Genomic DNA, 19,805 nt, shown 5'->3' on the forward strand with positions numbered 1-19,805 from the left:
CTACCAAAATAAATTTAGGCTCCAAGAAAAACACATATCATGTGACGAATCAAAACATAGCTCCAAGTGAGGTTACCGATAATGTTGGAGACAAGAGAGGGGATGCCTTCGGGGCATCCCCAAGCTTAGTTGCTTGGATCTTCCTTGAATATTACCTTGGGGTGCCTTGGGAATCCCCAAGATTAGGGTATTTTCACTTCTTATTCTCCTCATATCGACATCTCACCCAAAACTTGGAAACTTCAATCACACAAAACTTAACGGAACTTCGTGAGAGAGGTTAGTATGATAAAGAGCAAACCATTCCACTTTTGGTACTGCCAAAGACAAGATTCATAATTGTTCTCACACAGTCCATACTGTAGCATATCATTTCTACAATTTATATTGAGCAATATAAGCCATAGAAACTATAAAACAAGCAAACTATGCATTGAAAACAGAACCTGTCAAAAACAGAACAGTCTGTAGTAATCTATACTCAAACCATATTTATACTACTCCAAAAATTCTGAAAAATTAGGAAAACCTTAGAAATTTGTCTATTAATCTTCTTCAAAAAGAATCAGCATTTTATCACGATTATGTTAAAAACTATAATTATTTTCGTGACCACAAAAGTTTCTGTTTTTCAGTAAGATCAAAGCAACTATCACCCAACAAGGTCCAAAAGGCTTTACTTGGCACTGTATTGAAACAAAAGCAATAAAACATGATTACTACCGCGGCATAATAATGTGAACACACAAAAACAGTAGGTAAAAATGTTGGGTTGTCTCCCAACAAGCGCTGTTCTTTTATGCCTTTTAAGCTAGGCATGATGATTTCGATGATGCTCACATAAAACATAAGAATTGAAACATGAAGAGAGCATCATGAATCATATGACTAGCAAATTTATGTCTAACCCACTTCCTATTCATAGGGATTTTGTGAGAAAACAATTTATGGTAACAAGAATCAACTAGCATAGGAATGCAAAACAAGTGTAACTTCAAAACAATCAACACATAGAGAAGAAACTTGATATTTTTGAGATATGTAAGGGCATAAGTTCCTTTCTCATAATAATTTTCAAAGGCATCATGAATGAATTCAACAATATAACCCTCATATACAACACTCTTTTCATGATGCACAAGCATAGAAGATTTATCACTCTTTATGGCATAGATGTCATCATAATAATCATCATACATAGCAACTTTATTGTCATAATCAATTGAAACCTCTTCCAAAATAGTGTATGTATCACTAAATAAAGTCATGACCTCTCCAAATCCACTTTCATGAATATTGTAGTAAGACTCAACATCCTCCAAAATAGTGGGATCACTACTACCTAGAGTTGACACTCTTCCAAACCCACTTTCATCAATGTAATCATCATAAATAGGAGGCATGCTATCATCATAATAAATTTTCTTATTGAAAGTAGAAGGAATCAAAGCATCCCCAAGCTTAGGACAAGCATTATTTCTAGCAAATAAATCTTCAAACATATCATACTCATCAAACATCGCATCCCCAAGCTTGTGGTTTTGCATATCATCACAATCATTCTTATCAATGGCATGAATGGCATCAATAGTATAGCAAAAATTATTACCATATTCTTCCAAGCAAGTGCTAACAATATTTTCAAGATCATAATTGATATCGTTGTCTTCCCAATCATAATCATCACAATAAGCAATAGGCATAACAAAATCATCATTAATATCATCATCCTCCATCAACATATTTGATTCACTTTCATGAGGCACGATGGTGATGGGAGCAACATTATTTGGGAGAGATACCTTTTTACCTCTATTCTTTCTTCGTTTGTTCTTCTTCACCACATCATGTGTGGGTTTAATTAATTCTTTCAAGCCTTTTGTTGGAGGGATTGATTAGATAGGAAGCTCCTCCTCGTTGCATGATTCATCATAATAAACACTAGGAGGGTATTGGGAAATATTTTCCCTTTCATTAGTACTCTCTTCATATTCTATTTGTTTTCTTGTCTTTAGATAGTTGGCAATATAAGGATTCTCAATGCAATTTACCACACAAAACATATAAATTTCCTCTAGATCAAAATCAAGAAATCTCTCGAGATTTGGAAAACCCTTAGTTATATGTTTCATTTCTTCATACCCCAAAAGAATGCTAAGCTCTTTATGATGCTCAAGGGTAATCAAGTTATCACAATTTTTTGACATGATTTGATCATGAAACAATTTGCATTAGAGATTTAAATGACCACATTCATTGCAAAGTTCACAAGGATGGCAAAAAAATTACATCTTTCAGCACACTCATCTAGCCTATCTTGCAACCTTTTCATTTCTAAATATTTATGCTTCTTACAAAATCTATCTTCCCTTTTTGGTGTGCAAATGGATTCCCAATTCACTCCGCAAAAATTGACATGCTTATAAGAAACATTTTTGTCATGACTTCTGCAATTATCATTAGCATTTTGGACATTCAAAGAATTCATACTAACAACGTTGCAATCATGCTCATCATTCAAATATTTTATGCCAAGCATTTTATTGATTTCTTCTTCTAACAATTGAGCACAACTTTCCGAACCGTCATTTTCAAGAAAGATATTATAAAGATGATCAATAATATGATGCAACCTAAATTCCATTTTTTGTAGTTTTCTTTTATAGACCAAACTAGTGATAAAATAAGAAACCAAAAGATTCAATTGCAAGATCTAAAGATATACCTTCAAGCACTCCCTTGATGTCTACTACGCAACTTTATTCTTGTAGACACGTGTTGGGCCTCCAAGCGCAGAGTTTTGTAGGAAATTAGCAATTTTCCCTCAAGTGGATGACCTAAGGTTTATCAACCCATGAGCGGTGCGGGACGAAGATGGTCTCTCTCAAACGACCCTGCAACCAAATACAAGAAATCTCTTGTGTCCCCAACACATCTAATACAATGGCAAATTGAATAGGTGGACTAGTTCGGCGAAGAGATGGTGATAAAAGTGTAATATGGATGGTAGAAATATATTTTTATAATCTGAATAAATAAATAAAACAAGGTAACAAATAGTAAACGGGCAAAAAACGGTATTGCAATGCTTACAAACAAGGCCTAGGGTCCGTACTTTCACTAGTGCAATCTCTCAACAATGCTAACATAGTTGGATCATATGATTATCCCTCAAATTGTAATGAAGAAGCACTCCCGAGTTCCTATTAGTGGAGACCAAAAGATAGGAATTGTTTGCAGGGTACTAAACCACGTCAAAGCTATTCTTTCCGTTCGATCTATTCAAGAGTCCGTACTAAAATAACACAAAGTTATTTTTTCCGTTTGATCTATCCTAGAGTCCGTACCAAGATAACACCAAGGCAAGTTCATATTCATAATACTCAATCCACAAAAAGAACTATAAAGAGGCACCAAAGTTTCCGTCAGACAAAAGATAATAAAAACGTGCATCAACCCCTATGCATAGATTACCCCAATATCACCGCGGGAATCCGCGAGTTGAATGCCATAACATATATCAAGTGAATCAATAAGATACCCCAATTGTTACCTCAAGTATGCATACCGCAATACATATATCATGTGTTCTCATCTCTGAATATTCAATCTGACAAGACAAAACTTCAAAGGGTAAAGATTCAACTCATCACAACAAGAGTATAGAGGGGAGAAACATCATATGATCCAACTATATTAACAAAGCCCATGATATAGATCATGAGAGAGAGAGAGATAGAGAGATTAATCACATAGCTACTGGTACAAACCCTCAGCCGTGAGGGTGGACTACTCCCTCCTCATCATGGTGGTTGCCGAGATGATGAAGATGGCCACCGGAGATGATTCCCCCCCTCCGGTAGGGTGCCGGAACAGGTCTAGATTGGTTTTTGGTGGCTACGGATTCCTGCAGCGCCGGAACTTCTGATCTAGGTTAACCCCGAGGGGTTTCAAAATAGTTGGGAATTTATAGTGCAAAGAAGGGGTGCGGGAGGACACCGAGGTGGGCACAACCCTCGGGGCACCCCCGAGGTGCAGCTCTGGCCCAATGGGTTCCTTCTGGTCCAAAAAAAACTCTATAAAGTTTTGTTGCGTTTGGACTCCGTTTGATATTGATTTCCTGCGATGTAAAAAACAAGCAAAAAACAACAAGTGGCACTTGGCACTGGATCAATAGGTTAGTCCCAAAAATGATATAAAGTTGCTATAAAATGATTGTAAAACATCCAGGAATGATAATATATTAGCATGAATACTTCATAAATTATAGATACGTTGGAGACGTATCATCCACTTCCAGTGACCATTTCCTTTGCAGTAGAAGCACTCAGTTTCAGGCTTGGGTCTAGCTTTGGGCTTCTTCATGGGAGTGGCAACTTGCTTGCCATTCTTCTTGAAGTTCCCTTTCTTTCCCTTGCCCTTTTACTTGAAACTAGTGGTCTTGTCAACCATCAACATTTGATGCTTTTCTTGATTTCTACCTTCGTCGATTTCAGCATCATGAAAAGCTCGGGAATCGTTTTCATCATCCCTTGCATATTCTAGTTCATCATGAAGTTCTAGTAACTTAGTGATAGTGACTAGAGAACTCTGTCAATCACTATCTTATCTGAAAGATTAACTCCCACTTGATTCAAGCGATTGTAGTACCGAGACATTCTGAGCACATGCTCACTGGTTGAGCTATCTGATACATCTCCAACGTATCCATAATTTATGAAGTATTCATGCTATTATATTATCAACCTTGGATGTTTTATATGCATTTATATGTTATTTTATATGATTTTTGGGACTAACCTATTAACCTAGTGCCCAGTGCCAGTTTCTGTTTTTTCCTTGTTTTTGAGTTTTATAGAAAAGGAATATCAAACGGACTCCAATTGACGTGCCAATTTTTGACGATTTTTTATGGAGCAAAAGAAGACCCTGGAGTAAAAGAGTTGGGCTAGGAGAGTCCCGGGGCATCCACGAGGGTGGGGGGCGCCCCCCCCCCCACCCCAGGTGTGTGGTCCTGCCTCGTGGACGCCTCGGGCACCTCCTTGACGTGAGACCGATGCCAAAAATTCCTATAAATACAGAAACCTCGGAAAATTAACCTAGCTCGGGAGTTCCACCGCAAGAAGCCTCCGTAGCCACAGAAAACCAATCTAGGCCCTCTCTGGCACCCTGCCGGAGGGGGGGCGTCATCACCGGAGGGCATGGAGGAGGATCCCGGAGGGGCCATCATCACCATGAAGGCCAAGGACCAGTGGGAGAACCTCTCCCCATCTAGGGGGGAGGCCATGGAGGAGGACGCACAAGGGGGAGAACCTCTCCTCCTCTCTCTCGGTGGCACCGGAGTGCCATCGAGAGGGGAATCATCGCCATGGTGATCGTCTTCATCAACATCACCATCATCATCATCACCCTCATCTCTTTTACGCGGTCCACTCTTCCGCACCCCGCTGTAATCCCTACTTGAACATGGTGCTTTATGCCACATATTATGATCCAATGATGTGTTGCCATCCTATGATGTTTTGAGTAGATATCTTTTGTCTTTGGGTTGATTGATGATCTAGATTGGTATGAGTTGTATGTTTTACTTTGATGATGTCCTATGATGCCCTCCGTGTCGCGCAAGAGTGAGGGGTTCCCGCTGTAGGGTGTTGCAATACGTTCATGATTCTCTTATAGTGGGTTGGTGAGTGACTGAAACACAAACCTGAGTAAGGGGGTTGTTGCGTATGGGAATAAAGAGGACTTGATGCTTTAATGCTATGGTTGGGTTTTACCTTAATGATCTTTAGTTGTTGCGGATGCTTGCTAGAGTTCCAATCATAAGTGCATATGATCCAAGTAGAGAAAGTATGTTAGCTTATGCCTCTCCCTCATATGAAAATGCAATAGTGATTACCGGTCTTGTTAACGATTGCCTAGGCCAATTCCACACACCGATCCACCATTATTCCACACTCGCTATTTATAATATTTAGTAATACATTCAAAATTCATGATAACATCACATACTTCTATATTTTAGCTCTCCAATATCATACAAAGTTATCCTCTTCATACCCACAACCTAGTTTTATTTCTCGTAGCTAGTTGGAAGCAAACATTCGGTGTACGTAGAGTCGTATCAGTGGCAGATAGGGCTTGAGAGAATATTGATCTTAGCTTTAGCTCCTTGTGGGTTTGACACTCCATACTTATCACTTCCACCTTTGGAAATTGCTACGATGATTCCTTGCACTTGGGGATTATCGAGCTCTTTTCTGGCGCCGTTGCCGGGGAGCAATAGCGTGGGGTTGATATTCTCGTGTGTGCTTGTTTGCTTTCTTCACTAAGTAGATTTTGTTTTTCCTTTTTGTTTCTGTTTAGTTCTGGGTGAAACATACAAAAAAATAGAGAATGAAAATACCAAAAAAAATTACTTGCCTCTCATGCCTAAAAAGTTCTTCAAAAAGAGAAGTGATTGGAAAGTTATGCATTGAAGAAGTGAGGGTCGTCCTTGAGCACTCGTGTTCATGCTCACGGAAACAATGTAGAATTTTTCATGGAAGTTTCTCTATAATAATTATACCCTTATATATATCCATTGTATTATAAAAATAATGTGCCAAGCTTTGGTTTTAGGATGATTAGATTGCTTGTTTACTATGTGCAGAACAGAAACAGAAACTTTGGCTGTAGCGCGGGATTTTACATTTTTACTGTAAAGTCAAATGGATCTGAAACTTTTTGCACATTACTTATGTATAAATTTTTCAAATTTTCAAATTTATCTCATAATTTTTGAAGATACAGAAGTTTACTAAACCTTCAGATTACTACAGACTATCCTATTTTAGACAGATTCTATTTTTCGTGTGTTGTTTGCTTATTTTGATGAATCTATGGGCAGTATCGGGGGGTATGAACCATGGTGAAGTTGGAATACAGTAGATATAGTTCTAATATGAAATTGGAATGAGTTTTCAACAGTACCTAAAGGTAGTGATTTGCTTTATTATACTAACGGATCTCACAAAGTTTTTGTTAAGTTCTTTGTGGATGAAGTGTTTGAAGAACGAGGAGTTACCGATGTGAGAAGAATAAAGAGGGGCAAGAGCTCAAGCTTGGGGATGCCCAAGGCACCCCAAGTAAATATTCTAAGTATACTCAAGCATCTAATCTTGGGGATGCCCCGGTTGGCATCCCATCTTTCTTCTTCAACAATTATCGGTATACCTCGGTTTTGTTTCGTTCACATGATTTGTGTCCTTTTTTTTGTTCTTCCTTTATGAACCATGCTAGTATGAGATATCCCTTAATTTATTTATAGAATGCTTCATGTGCTTCACTTATATATTTTAAGTATGATCTTATAGAGTTGCTCTTTGTGCTTCACTTAAATCTTTTGAGTATGGTTTTATAGAATGCTTCGTGTGTTTCACTTATACATTTTGAGCTTGGACATTGGTTAGTTTATATTAATTGTATAAAGCTCCATGAACTTCACTTATATATTTTGGAGTATGAATAATACTATCATCTAAAGTGGGTTTGGAAGAGTGTCAACTCTAGAAACTAGTGATCCCGCTATTCCGAATGAGAAGAATTTTGCTTATGTGGAGAGTAGAAAATTTTGTATGCTTGTAGATCATGAAAAGAATGCTTTATGTGATGGTTATATTGTTGAAATAATTCATGATGCTACTGAAAATTATTATGAGGGAGGAATACATGCTTGTAGGACTGCAATAATATCAAGTTTTTCTCTCTATGTGCTTAAAGTTTTGAAGTTATACTTGTTTTTCCTTCCTATGCTAGTTGATTCTTGTTCCCATAAATTGTGTGCTCACAAAATACCTAGGCATAGGAAGTGGGTTAGGTTTAAATGTTCTAGTCATATTCTTCATGATTCTCTCTTTATGTTCAAGTCGTATATTTCATGTGAGCATCATTGAAATCATCATGCCTAGCTAAAAGGCATTAAAGAAAAGCGCTTGTTGGGAGACAACCCAATATTTACCCTTACTGTTTTTGTGTGTTTACATGATTAAGCTACTGTAGTAATCATGTTTTATAGCTTTTGTTTCAATAAAGTGCCAAGTAAGACCTTTGGGAAGACTTGGGTGAAAGTTAATGTGATCTTGCTGTAAAAAACAAAAACTCTGCGCTCATGAGATTAGCTGCCATTTTTTACAAAAGAGTGCTTTGGTGCTGATTATTTTTGCATAAGATTAGTACACAAATTCCTCACGTCCACCAAATTATTTAATAATTTTTTGAGTAGCAGAAGTATGGTTAGTGTTCAGATCATTACAGACTATTCTGTTTCTGACAGATTCTATTTTCATTGCATAGTTTGCTTGTTTTCTAGTTTCTATGACTTATATTCCTCAATATAAATTATAGAAATGATATGGTACAGTAGGAATTGTGTGAGAACAATTACGATCTTTGTCTTTGACAGTACCAAGGTGAATGGTTTATTCTTTATCATACTAACCTATCTCACGAAGTTCCGTTAAGTTTTGTGTGATTGAAGTTTTCAAGCTTCGGGTGAGATATCGATATGAGGAGAATAAGGAGTGAAAAGACCCTGAGCTTGGGGATGCCCAAGGCACCCCAAGGTAATATTCAAGGAAGACTCAAGCGCCTAAGCTTGGGGATGCCCCGGAAGGCATCCCCTCTTTCGTCTTCAAAACTATCGGTATACCTTACTCGGAGCTATATTTTTATTCGTCACATGATATGTGTTTTGCTTGAAGCGTATTTTCAATTTTACTTGCTGTTTGAATAAAATCATTGGATCTGAAATCTTAAATGAAAAAGAATCCTCCCATGGCTAGTTAATTATTTGACTACTCAGTGTCCTTCACTCATATCTTTTTGGAGTAGTTTGGCATTACTCATGTGCTTCACATATATCCTATGAGTAAATGGTTGAATGAATTGAATATCATAAATCTCAATTTATATATGTTTCATATGCTTATACCATGGGGAGTAATGACTTCACATAGAATAAGTATAGTTAGTAAACTTATTGAAAGTTAGCAAACGTAGAATTGGTCACTTGAACAACTCATGAAAGAATATTGAAGGAAGAGAGATTTCACATATAAATATACTATCTTGGATATATTTTGTAATTGTGAGCACTCATTAAAATATGACATGCTAAAAGGTTGATGTCGGACAAGGAAGACAACGTAATGGGTTATGTTTTCTTATATCCGAAGTAAAGTATATTGTCTTGGATCATCCAACATGTCGAGCTTGCCTTTCCCCCTCATGCTAGCCAAATTCTTTGCACCAAGTAGAGATACTACTTGTGCTTCCAAACACCCTTAAACTAGTTTTGCCATGAGAGTCCAGCATACCAACCTATGGATTGAGTAAGATCCCTCAAGTAAGTTGTCATCGGTTCAAGCAATAAAAATTGCCCTCTAAATATGTATGACCTATTAGTGTGGGAGAAAATAAGCTTTATACGATCATGTGATATAGAAGAAATAAAAGCGACGGACTGCATAATAAAGGTCCATATCAAAAGTGGCAATATAAAGTGACGTTCTTTTGCATTAAGATTTTGTGCATCCAACCATAAAAGCGCATGACAACCTCTGCTTCCCTCTACGAAGGGCCTATCTTTTACTTTTATCTTCTACCTTATGCAAGATTCATGGTGATCTTCACCTTTCCTTTTTACATTTTATCCTTTAGAAAGCACATTGTGTTGGAAAGATCCTAATATATATATCCAATTGGATGTAAGTTATCATGAACTATTATTGTTGACATTACCCTTGAGGTAAAAGGTTGGGAGGCGAATCTATAAGCCCCTATCTTTCTCTGTGTCCGATTAAAACTTTGAACCCATAAATATCACGTGAGTGTTAGCAATTGTGAAAGATTAAATGATAGTTGAGTATGTGGAGTTTGCTAAACCAAAGCTCTGACATAGACCCTTCCTGAAAATAAGATGAATTGCAATTGTTTGATGACTGAGAATATAGTTTGTTAGTTTCAAGAAAGTTTATGATCTATACTTTAACATGTAAATAGCTTGTTACTTGATCATGAAAAGTTTTATGAAGATGAGCTACTGTTATGATATATAATGATGTTAAAGTGATTGAAACTATCATTGATGAAACTTATGCACTTGCTAGCATTCACACTTCATAAATTATTTCTTTTATCATTTACCTACTCGAGGACGAGCAAGAATTAAGCTTGGGGATGCTGATACGTCTCCAATGTATCTATAATTTATGAAGTATTCATGCTATTATATTATCAACCTTGGATGTTTTATATGCATTTATATGCTATTTTATATGATTTTTGGGACTAACCTATTAACCTAGTGCCGAGTGCCAGTTTCTGTTTTTTCCTTGTTTTTGAGTTTTATAGAAAAGGAATATCAAACGGACTCCAATTGATGTGCCAATTTTTGACGATTTTTCATGGACCAAAAGAAGACCCCGGCGTAAAAGAGTTGGGCCAGGAGAGTCCCGGGGCGTCCACGAGGGTGGGGGCGCCCCCCCACCCCAGGCGTGTGGTCCTGCCTCGTGGATGCCTCGGGCACCTCCTTGACGTGAGAGCGACGCCAAAAATTCCTATAAATACATAAACCTCGGAAAATTAACCTAGATCAGGAGTTCCACCGCTAGAAGCCTCCGTAGCCACCGAAAACCAATCTAGGCCCTCTCTGGCACCCTGCCGGAGGGGGGCCGTCATCACCGGAGGGCATGGAGGAGGATCCCGGAGGGGCCATCATCACCATGAAGGCCAAGGACCAGAGGGAGAACCTCTCCCCATCTAGGGGGGAGGCCATGGAGGAGGAAGCACAAGGGGGAGAACCTCTCCTCCTCTCTCTCGGTGGCACCGGAGTGCCATCGAGAGGGGAAGCATCGCCACTGTGATCGTCTTCATCAACATCACCATCATCATCATCACCCTCATCTCTTTTACGCGGTCCACTCTTCCGCACCCCGCTGTAATCCCTACTTGAACATGGTGCTTTATGCCACATATTATGATCCAATGATGTGTTGCCATCCTATGATGTTTTGAGTAGATATCTTTTGTCTTTGGGTTGATTGATGATCTAGATTGGTATGAGTTGTATGTTTTACTTTGATGATGTCCTATGGTGCCCTCCGTGTCGCGCAAGCGTGAGGGGTTCCCGCTGTAGGGTGTTGCAATACGTTCATGATTCTCTTATAGTGGGTTGGTGAGTGACTGAAACACAAACCCTGGTAAGGGGGTTGTTGCGTATGTGAATAAAGAGGACTTGATGCTTTAATGCTATGGTTGGGTTTTACCTTAATGATCTTTAGTAGTTGCGGATGCTTGCTAGATTTCTAATCATAAGTGCATATGATCCAAGTAGAGAAAGTATGTTAGCTTATGCCTCTCCCTCATATGAAACTGCAATAGTGATTACCGGTCTTGTTAACGATTTCCTAGGACAATTTGGCACACCGATCCACCATTATTCCACACTTGCTATTTATAATATTTAGTAATATATTCTAAATTCATGATAACAGCACCTACTTTTATATTTTATCTCTCCGATATCATACAAAGTTATCCTCTTCATACCCACAACCTAGTTTGATTTCTCGTTGCTAGTTGGAAGCAAATGTTCGGTGTACGTAGAGTCGTATCCATGGCAGATAGGGCTTGAGAGAATATTGATCTTACCTTTTAGCTCCTTGTGGGTGCGACACTCCATACTTATCACTTCCACCTTTGGAAATTGCTATGATGATTCCTTGCACTTGGGGATTATCACTATTCTCCTCCATCTTGCAGGCAAAGTACTTGTCAGAGGTCTCATACCTATCGACTCGGGCATGAGTCTGAATACCAATTTCAACTCTTGGAACATCTTATATGCTCCGTGGCGTTCAAAACGTTTTTGAAAGTCCCGGTTCTAATCCGTAAAGCATGGCGCACTAAACTATCAAGTAGTCATCATACCGAGCTTGCCAAACGTTCATAGCGTCTGCATCCGCTCCTGCAATAGGTCCGTCACCTAGCGGTGCATCAAGGACATAATTCTTCTGTGCAACAATGAGGATAATCCTCAGATCACGGACCCAGTCCGCATCATTCCTACTATCATATTTCAAATTATTTTTCTCTAGGAACATGTCAAAAATAAAATAGGGGAGCTATACGTGAGCTATTGATCTACAACATAGATATGCAAAAACTATCAGGACTAAGTTCATGATAAATTAAAGTTAAATTAATCATATTACTTAAGAACTCCCACTTAGATAGACATCCCTTTAGTCATCTAACTGATCATGTGATCCATATCAACTAAACCATGTCCGATCATCACGTGAGATGGAGTAGTTTTCAATGGTGAACATCACTATGTTGATCATATCTACTATATGATTCACGCTCGACCTTTCGGTCTCAACGTTCCGAGGCCATGTCTGCATATGCTAGGCTCGTCAAGTTTAACCCGAGTATTATGCGTGTGCAAAACTGGCTTGCACCCGTTGTATGTGAATGTAGAGCTTATCACACCCGATCATCACGTGGTGTCTCAACACGCAGAAGAACTGTCACAACGGTGGATACTCAGGGAGAACACTTATACCTTGAAATTTTAGTAAGTGATCATCTCATAATGATACCATCGTACTAAGAAAAATAAGATGCATAAAATATAAACATCACATGCAATCAAAATATGTGACATGATATGGCCATCATTATCTTATGCCTTTGATCTCCATCTCCAAAGTACCGTCATGATCTCCATCATCACTGGCATGACACCACGATCTCAATCATCTTGATCTTTATCAACGTGTCATTACATGGTCGTCTCACGAACTATTGCTTTTGCAACTATTACTATCACATAGCGATAAAGTAAAGGAATTATATGGCTCTTGCATCTTATGCAATAAAGAGACAACCATAAGTCTCCTACCAGTTGTCGATAACTTTAACAAAACATGATCATCTCATACAACAATTTATATCTCATCACGTCTTGTCCATATCACATCACAATATGCCCTGCAAAAACAAGTTAGGCGTCCTCTACTTTGTTGTTGCAAGTTTTACGTGGCTGCTACGGGCTTCTAGCAAGAACCGCTCTTACCTACACATCAAAACCACGACGATTTTTCGTCAAGTGTGCTGTTTTAACCTTCAACAAGGACCGGGCGTACTCAAACTCGATTCAACTAAAGTTGGAGAAACAGACACCCGCCAGCCACCTGTGTGCAAAGAACATCGGTAGAACCAGCCTCATGAACGTGGTCAGGTAATGTCGTTCCGGGCCGCTTCATCCAACAATACCACCGAATTAAAGTAAGACATTGTTGGTAAGCAGTATGACTATTATCGCCCACAACTCTTTGTGTTCTACTCGTGCATATAGCATCGACGCATAGACCTGGCTCGGATGCCACTGTTGGGGAACGTGGTATTTCAAAAATATTTCTACAATCACGCAAGATCTATCTAGGAGAAGTATAGCAACGAGCGGGGAGAGTGTGTCCACGTACCCTTGTAGACCGAAAGCGGAAGCATTTAGTAACGTGGTTGATGTAGTCAAACGTCTTCACGATCCAACCGATCCAAGTACCGAACGTACGGCACCTCCGTGTTCAGCACACGTTCAGCACGATGACGTCCCTCGAGCTCTTGATCCAGTTGAGGACGAGAGAGAGTTCCGTCAGCACAACGGCGTGGCGATAGTGATGAAGAAATTACCGGCGCAGGGCTTCGCCTAAGCACTACGACGATATGACAGAGGTGTTAACTGTGGAGGGGGCGCCGCACACGGCTGGGAAGAATTGATGTTGTGTTCTAGGGGTGCCCTCCCACGTATATAAAGGAGGGAGAGGGAGGGAGGCAGCCTAGGGCGCGCCCAAGTAGGAGGAATCCTACTTGGGCCCCTAGTCCAAGGGGGAAAGGAAGGAGGGGGGAGGGGAAGGAAGTAGGAGTCCTACTTCATACTTTCCTTTTCCTCCTCTGCTTTCCCTTTCTCCCCACGTGGCTGGCCCTATAGGGGGCGCATCAGCCCTTTGTGGGCTGGTGTGTTCCCTTACTTGGCCCTTTAAGCCCATATCTTTGCCGGGGGTTGCCCGGAACCCCTTCCGGTGGCCCGGTATCATCCGGAACACTTCCGGTGTCCAAATACCATCGTCCTATATATGAATCTTTACCTCTCGGCCATTTCGAGACTCCTCGTCATGTTAGTGATCTCATCCGGGACTCCGAATAAACTTTGGTCATCAAATTACATAACTCATAATACAAATCGTCATCGAACGTTAAGCGTGCGGATCCTACGGGTTCGAGAACTATGTAGATATGACCGAGACACATCTCTGGTCAATAACCAATAGTGGAACCTGGATGCTCATATTGGCTCCTACATATTCTATCAAGATCTTTATCAGTCAAACTGCATAACAACATACGTTGTTCCCTTTGTCATCGGTATGTTACTTGCCCGAGATTCGATCGTCTTTATCATCATACCTAGTTCAATATTGTTACCGGCAAGTCTCTTTACTCGTTCCGTAATGCATCGTCCCGTGACTAACTCATTAGTCACATTACTTGCAAGGCTTATAGTGATGTGCATTACCAAGAGGGCCTAGAGATACCTCTATGATACATTGAGTGACAAATCCTAATCTCGATCTATGCCAACCCAACAAACACCTTCGGAGACATCTGTAGAGCATCTTTATAATCAGCCAGTTACGTTGTGACGTTTTATAGCACACAAGGTGGGAGTTACATAATCTCATAGTTAGAGGAACATGTATAAGTCATAATGAAAGCAATAGCAATAAAACTAAATGATCATTATGCTAAGCTAACGGATGGGTCTTGTCCATCACATCATTCTCCAATGATGTGATCCCGTTCATCAAATGACAACTCATGTCTATGGTCGGGAAACATAACCATCTTTGATTAACGAGCTAGTCAAGTAAAGGCATACTAGGGACACTCTGTTTTGTCTATGTATTCACAGATGTACTAAGTTTCCTGTTAATACAATTCTAGAATGAATAATAAACATTTATCATGATATAAGAAAATATAATTAACAACTTTATTATTGCCTCTAGGGCATATTTCCTTCAGTAAATACGATTCATGTTTTTCTCGAAGAAAGATATGATTCATGCTTTTTTCGAACAAAAAGGGTTTTCAAAACAGCTCTTAAGTCGTGTAGATTTTGCAAAAATGTTCAACATAAGTTGTCGTTGCCACGTGCGTCTGTCAACTGTTTGCCGAGTTTATCTCTACAGGTGCTAGCAATAGACATTACCCCTTGATTTTCGTAATAAAGAAAGAAAAGGAAAAAAGATTGCCGAGTTTATCTACCCGGGTGCTTGGCATAGATGTGACCCATGGAATTCAGTAATATAAATGAGAATGAAGCGAAATTATTCGAGTTTCCGTTAGAGGAAACCCAGCAAAGATAGACCGCTGAAACAACTATCTTACCTGGTCATCGGTGGGGCCCACCTGTCGAGTTTATATGCGGAGGAACTCGATGAATGTGAGACCACACAGAATTTCTTTCTTTCGCCAAGTCCCTTTTTCATGGCAATGGACAAACTGTGAAGTTTGCTGAGTTGTGTGTCACTACCAAGTCCAGTTTTGGTCAACGCAATAGAGACATTACTCTGCCGAGCTCCCAATTTATTGAACTCAGTGAATACTCAGAAGTCGGCGAAATCCCTAGTTCCGGTTGTGCTTCATGTGATTACTATGATTACAATTATTATCTAAGGTTATTTTTTTGCAGGAAAATTTTGATTTATTTATCTTCAATCATGGCAGTACAATGAACATAGAAAATAATAACAATTAAATCTATATCCATAGACCAACTAGCGATGACTATAAGCACTAAAGCGGCCGAAGGCGCGCCGTCATCATCGCCCCTCCCTCGCTGGAGCTAGGGAACACTTTTTCTAGTGGACAATCGAGAAGTCGTCGTGCTAAGGGCCCGTTCGGAACTTCTCCCGCTCCGTGCTTACTCCGAGTCCACGCGTGGAGCCGGACCGAACGGATTACCTCCGCGGAATGGGCTTCTCGAAGCATTGCGTTCCTCTAGTGCAAAAAGTTGGAGCAGCTCAAGCCCAGCTTCAGAAAACGCAGAAGCGAGGAGTTCGACGTAATTACAAGAGGATGCCACCGCCAAGTCGAAAAAAACGTTTCATACCACTCGTATTTGACGCCTCTTCCCTCTTCCCTCGACATCTCATCCCCTCGTAACCTAACCAGCGCCGCCGGTGGCCGCCGCCGCACCCGATTCCACCCCCTCGCCGGCCGACGAGCCTCTCTGCCGGTAGATCCGACCAGTCCAGCCCCCTTCCCGTCGGATCCCGTCCCGAAGGAGCACTTCCCCGCCGCCAGCCAGGAGCAGCAACCCCACCGGCAGGAGACGACCACCTTGACGCCATTGATGCTGGTGTCATCATGTCCTCCTCTGAGCCAGCCTCCTCGCCCTCGCCCTCGCCCCCTCTCCCCATTCCAAGGTGAGTTTGCCTTTGCTCCTTCCATATGGCAGTCATGGTGATGCTACTGTAACATGTGCTGGGAGAAGCTGTCAATTGAGCCGAACGCATCGAAATAGCTAGGTGAAGTGAGAAGCTAGCTCAAGAAGCTGGATTTGTGGAGTTTTAAGAAGCTAGAGAGTTACAGAACCAACACATCATAATAGCAACCGCCACCGATGAAGAGAACCGAAGATCGAAAAGATCCAACCTGAAGAAACACGAATATAGACGAACGAAAACTGGGTCCGAACAGATCCACCAAGGACCACCAATGATCGAATCCCGCAAGATCTGCCGGAGACACACCTCCACACGCCCTTCGAAAATAGTCGAGGGCACGCCACCTTTCCTTTGAAGGAGAGACGCGTAAAGGCTAGGTCTGTGTGTATATGAGGTTATATGTATCTACCTTTTTCTTGATTAAAATTAATTGAAAAGTTGCTCAAATATTGGACAACTATTCTGTCTAGAAGTACGAAAAGTATGGTTTTGTTTTGAACAGTCAAAGTAATGTAAAATAGCTTAGTTAAAATCTATACATTGCATTTCAAGGCCTAGCCTAATGAGAAGGAAAAAAATGTGATGAAAGGATTCAAACGATTAGACCAAATCTCGCACTATCTCTTCAACAATTTGATCAAATAAGAAATTAAAAACCCAGTTTATGAACTTACTGCATATGCAGTAAATAGCCCACCTACTGTTTTTTCAGTCACTTTTTCCTCAAGAAAGAACAAGAACGAGCAATCACTAGCATATTCGATAACTTTAAAGAGGCATAATCTAAACGAAAATACTAAACAAATACCTTCTAGTATGATTTAGTCTCTGTTTGGTCTTGTCGTGTCTTCTGAAAAGCACAACAACTTTACTTATTTATACTACTATCGAACGTCTGGGTTAGTTGTGACCTGATATTTATGAGATGCAGCACGAATCAGTAGTCCCACAATGACAAAGTACCCAGAAAAGCACATCCATATATTTGAGAAATTCGGAATAATGCCTCAACCCAACCCGAGGGATGTCGATTTTGTGTACGCATGCCTCATAATTTTCTTCGAATAGGCAGAAACTTAAAAAGTTTTTTTTTTTTGCTGGTAGAAACTTAAAAAGTTCACTATCCCAACATAGTTTCTGTACATATGCAGCGTAAAAATACTAGAGATGTATTTGTAAAACAAACTATATATACTACTCACGCCTCCCTTAATATCTTCTTAATATAAGACGTTTCTTATATTATGAGACAGAGATAGTACATGTTTGCGTACTCTCACTGTAAAGTGATCTAATCATTTTTATGCAGTATTTGTTTACAGAGTGAGTACGTAACAAACTTAGTGCCATGAATTATTATCTTTTTTATAAATGAAAACATTTTGCTTGATCATTGGAAACGAATCATAAAGCCTTTGCCATATTTACACCAAATAAAATAAAATTGAACCATCCTACCATGTACTGACCGTCGACCGACGGAGAAGCTCAGCTGACACCTCCATGACCCATAGTCATCTTCAAGGATTAGCTCCGGTGGCCACAACTACTGACTAAGCCTGCAGCCACAACGACGTGCTAACCCACACGCATCACCAAAGCGCCTATATAAACATTAGCTCCGGCGCATGCATTTCCACACAGCCCAAGTTAATCAATCAATATGACTTCTTCCATGCCTTGCCTTGTCCTGCTCTTGGGCATTGCCTGCATCCTGCAGGCGTCGCTGACCGCGGCGGCGTGGGAGCTGCCGGAATCCGAGGTGAGGTCCAGGTGGACGAGGTGGCAAACCAAATACTCGAAGCGCTACCCGACCCCCGAGGAGAAGGAGAAGCGGTTCCAAGTATTCAAGACGAACACCAACTCCATCGGCGCTTTCGCCAGCCAGACTACGGTCAACGCCGTCGTCGGCGGGTTCGGGCCCCAGACCGTCACCACGGTCAGGGTCGGCATGAACAGATTCGGCGACCTCAACCCCAGCGAGGTCGCCGAGCAGTTCACCGGGTTCAACAACTCCGTCTTCACCCCAGAGCGTCCCTCCCCGCTCCCCTACGACTCCTGGAAGCCGTGCTGCGTTGACTGGCGCTCGAGCGGCGCCGTCACCGGCGTCAAGTTTCAGGGCTCTTGCTGTAAGTCAAGCTAGCAAACTCCTGCTCAGGTTCATATGTTGGTCACTTCTTGTAGAGTAACGATATGTATATGTATGGCAGTGTCATGCTGGGCATTCGCGGCCGTGGCGGCCATCGAGGGCATGAACAAGATCAGGACCGGCGATCTGGTGTCGCTGTCGGAGCAGCAGCTCGTGGACTGCGACACCAGTAGCAGCGGCTGCAGCGGCGGCCGCACTGACACTGCCCTGGGCCTCGTGGCCTCCCGCGGCGGCATCACGTCCGAGGAGAGGTACCCGTACAGCGGCTTCAAGGGCACCTGCGACGTGGACAAGCTGCTGTTCGACCACCAGGCGGCCGTCAAGGGATTCAAGGCCGTGCCGCCCAACGACGAGCGGCAGCTGGCGCTGGCCGTGGCGCGGCAGCCCGTGACGGTGTACATCGACGCCAGCACCTGGGAGTTCCAGTTCTACTCAGGCGGCATCTTCCGGGGCCCCTGCTCCGCCGACGCCGCGAGGGTCAACCACGCCGTCACCATTGTCGGCTACTGCGAGGAGTTCGGCGAGAAGTTCTGGATCGCCAAGAACTCGTGGAGCAACGACTGGGGCGACCAGGGATACATCTACCTCGCCAAGGACGTCTTCTGGCCGACGGGCACCTGCGGCCTCGCCACCTCGCCCTTCTACCCAACAGCTTGACCGACGCCGGCTTGCCGGCGGAGCTTTTAAATTTGCGTGCGCGCAATACTTGCTTACCTTTAGTGCATCGATCGTACGGATGGTTAAGAGTGATCGGTGGTTGTGTGATACAGTATTGTTTCCCATATCATTTTGATAATGTAAAATAAAATATTGATTGTGTTTACCTAAAAAAATTAATAGTTGGGCAATCAGTAAGAAAGATGGCTCCAGTGTACTATATACTTGCATCGACAAAATCTTTTCACATTTCAACATGGCGTGATCTTATATCAGAATGAAACACGCAGCTAGCGTAAGGGGAAGCAAAAGCTTACTGAAAACTAAAACATATTTTTTTTTGATCGGCCTGAAGCGTCATAGTGGTACCAACACTAGTGGGATCTGGGATTTCACCGATTTCATTTCATCGGAAGCTTGGCAGAGTGATCTATTTGCCGAAT

At 41.3% G+C, this 19,805-nt stretch overlaps 1 protein-coding gene across 1 annotated transcript; it reads left to right on the forward strand.

Moving 5' to 3' along the window:
- Positions 1-18,210: 18,210 nt before the first annotated feature.
- Positions 18,211-19,521, forward strand: LOC123058133 (ervatamin-B). Its single transcript, XM_044480955.1, has 2 exons — positions 18,211-18,685; positions 18,767-19,521. Exons 1-2 carry the CDS (start codon positions 18,220-18,222, stop codon positions 19,360-19,362), a joined length of 1,062 nt encoding a protein of 353 aa, XP_044336890.1. The 5' UTR covers positions 18,211-18,219; the 3' UTR covers positions 19,363-19,521.
- The last annotated feature ends 284 nt before the right edge of the window (positions 19,522-19,805 follow it).

The sequence above is a fragment of the Triticum aestivum genome, chromosome 3A, assembly GCF_018294505.1.
Source record: "Triticum aestivum cultivar Chinese Spring chromosome 3A, IWGSC CS RefSeq v2.1, whole genome shotgun sequence".
NCBI lineage: Eukaryota > Viridiplantae > Streptophyta > Magnoliopsida > Poales > Poaceae > Triticum > Triticum aestivum.

What these genes read in the sequence shown, in the direction of transcription:
- LOC123058133 (XM_044480955.1), top strand. Translation starts at nt 18,220, where the DNA reads ATGACTTCTTCCATGCCTTGCCTTGTCCTGCTCTTGGGCATTGCCTGC. An exon ending in CAAGTTTCAGGGCTCTTGCT is followed by an intron (nt 18,686 to 18,766) that starts GTAAGTCAAGCT and finishes TATGTATGGCAG; the next exon opens with TGTCATGCTGGGCATTCGCG.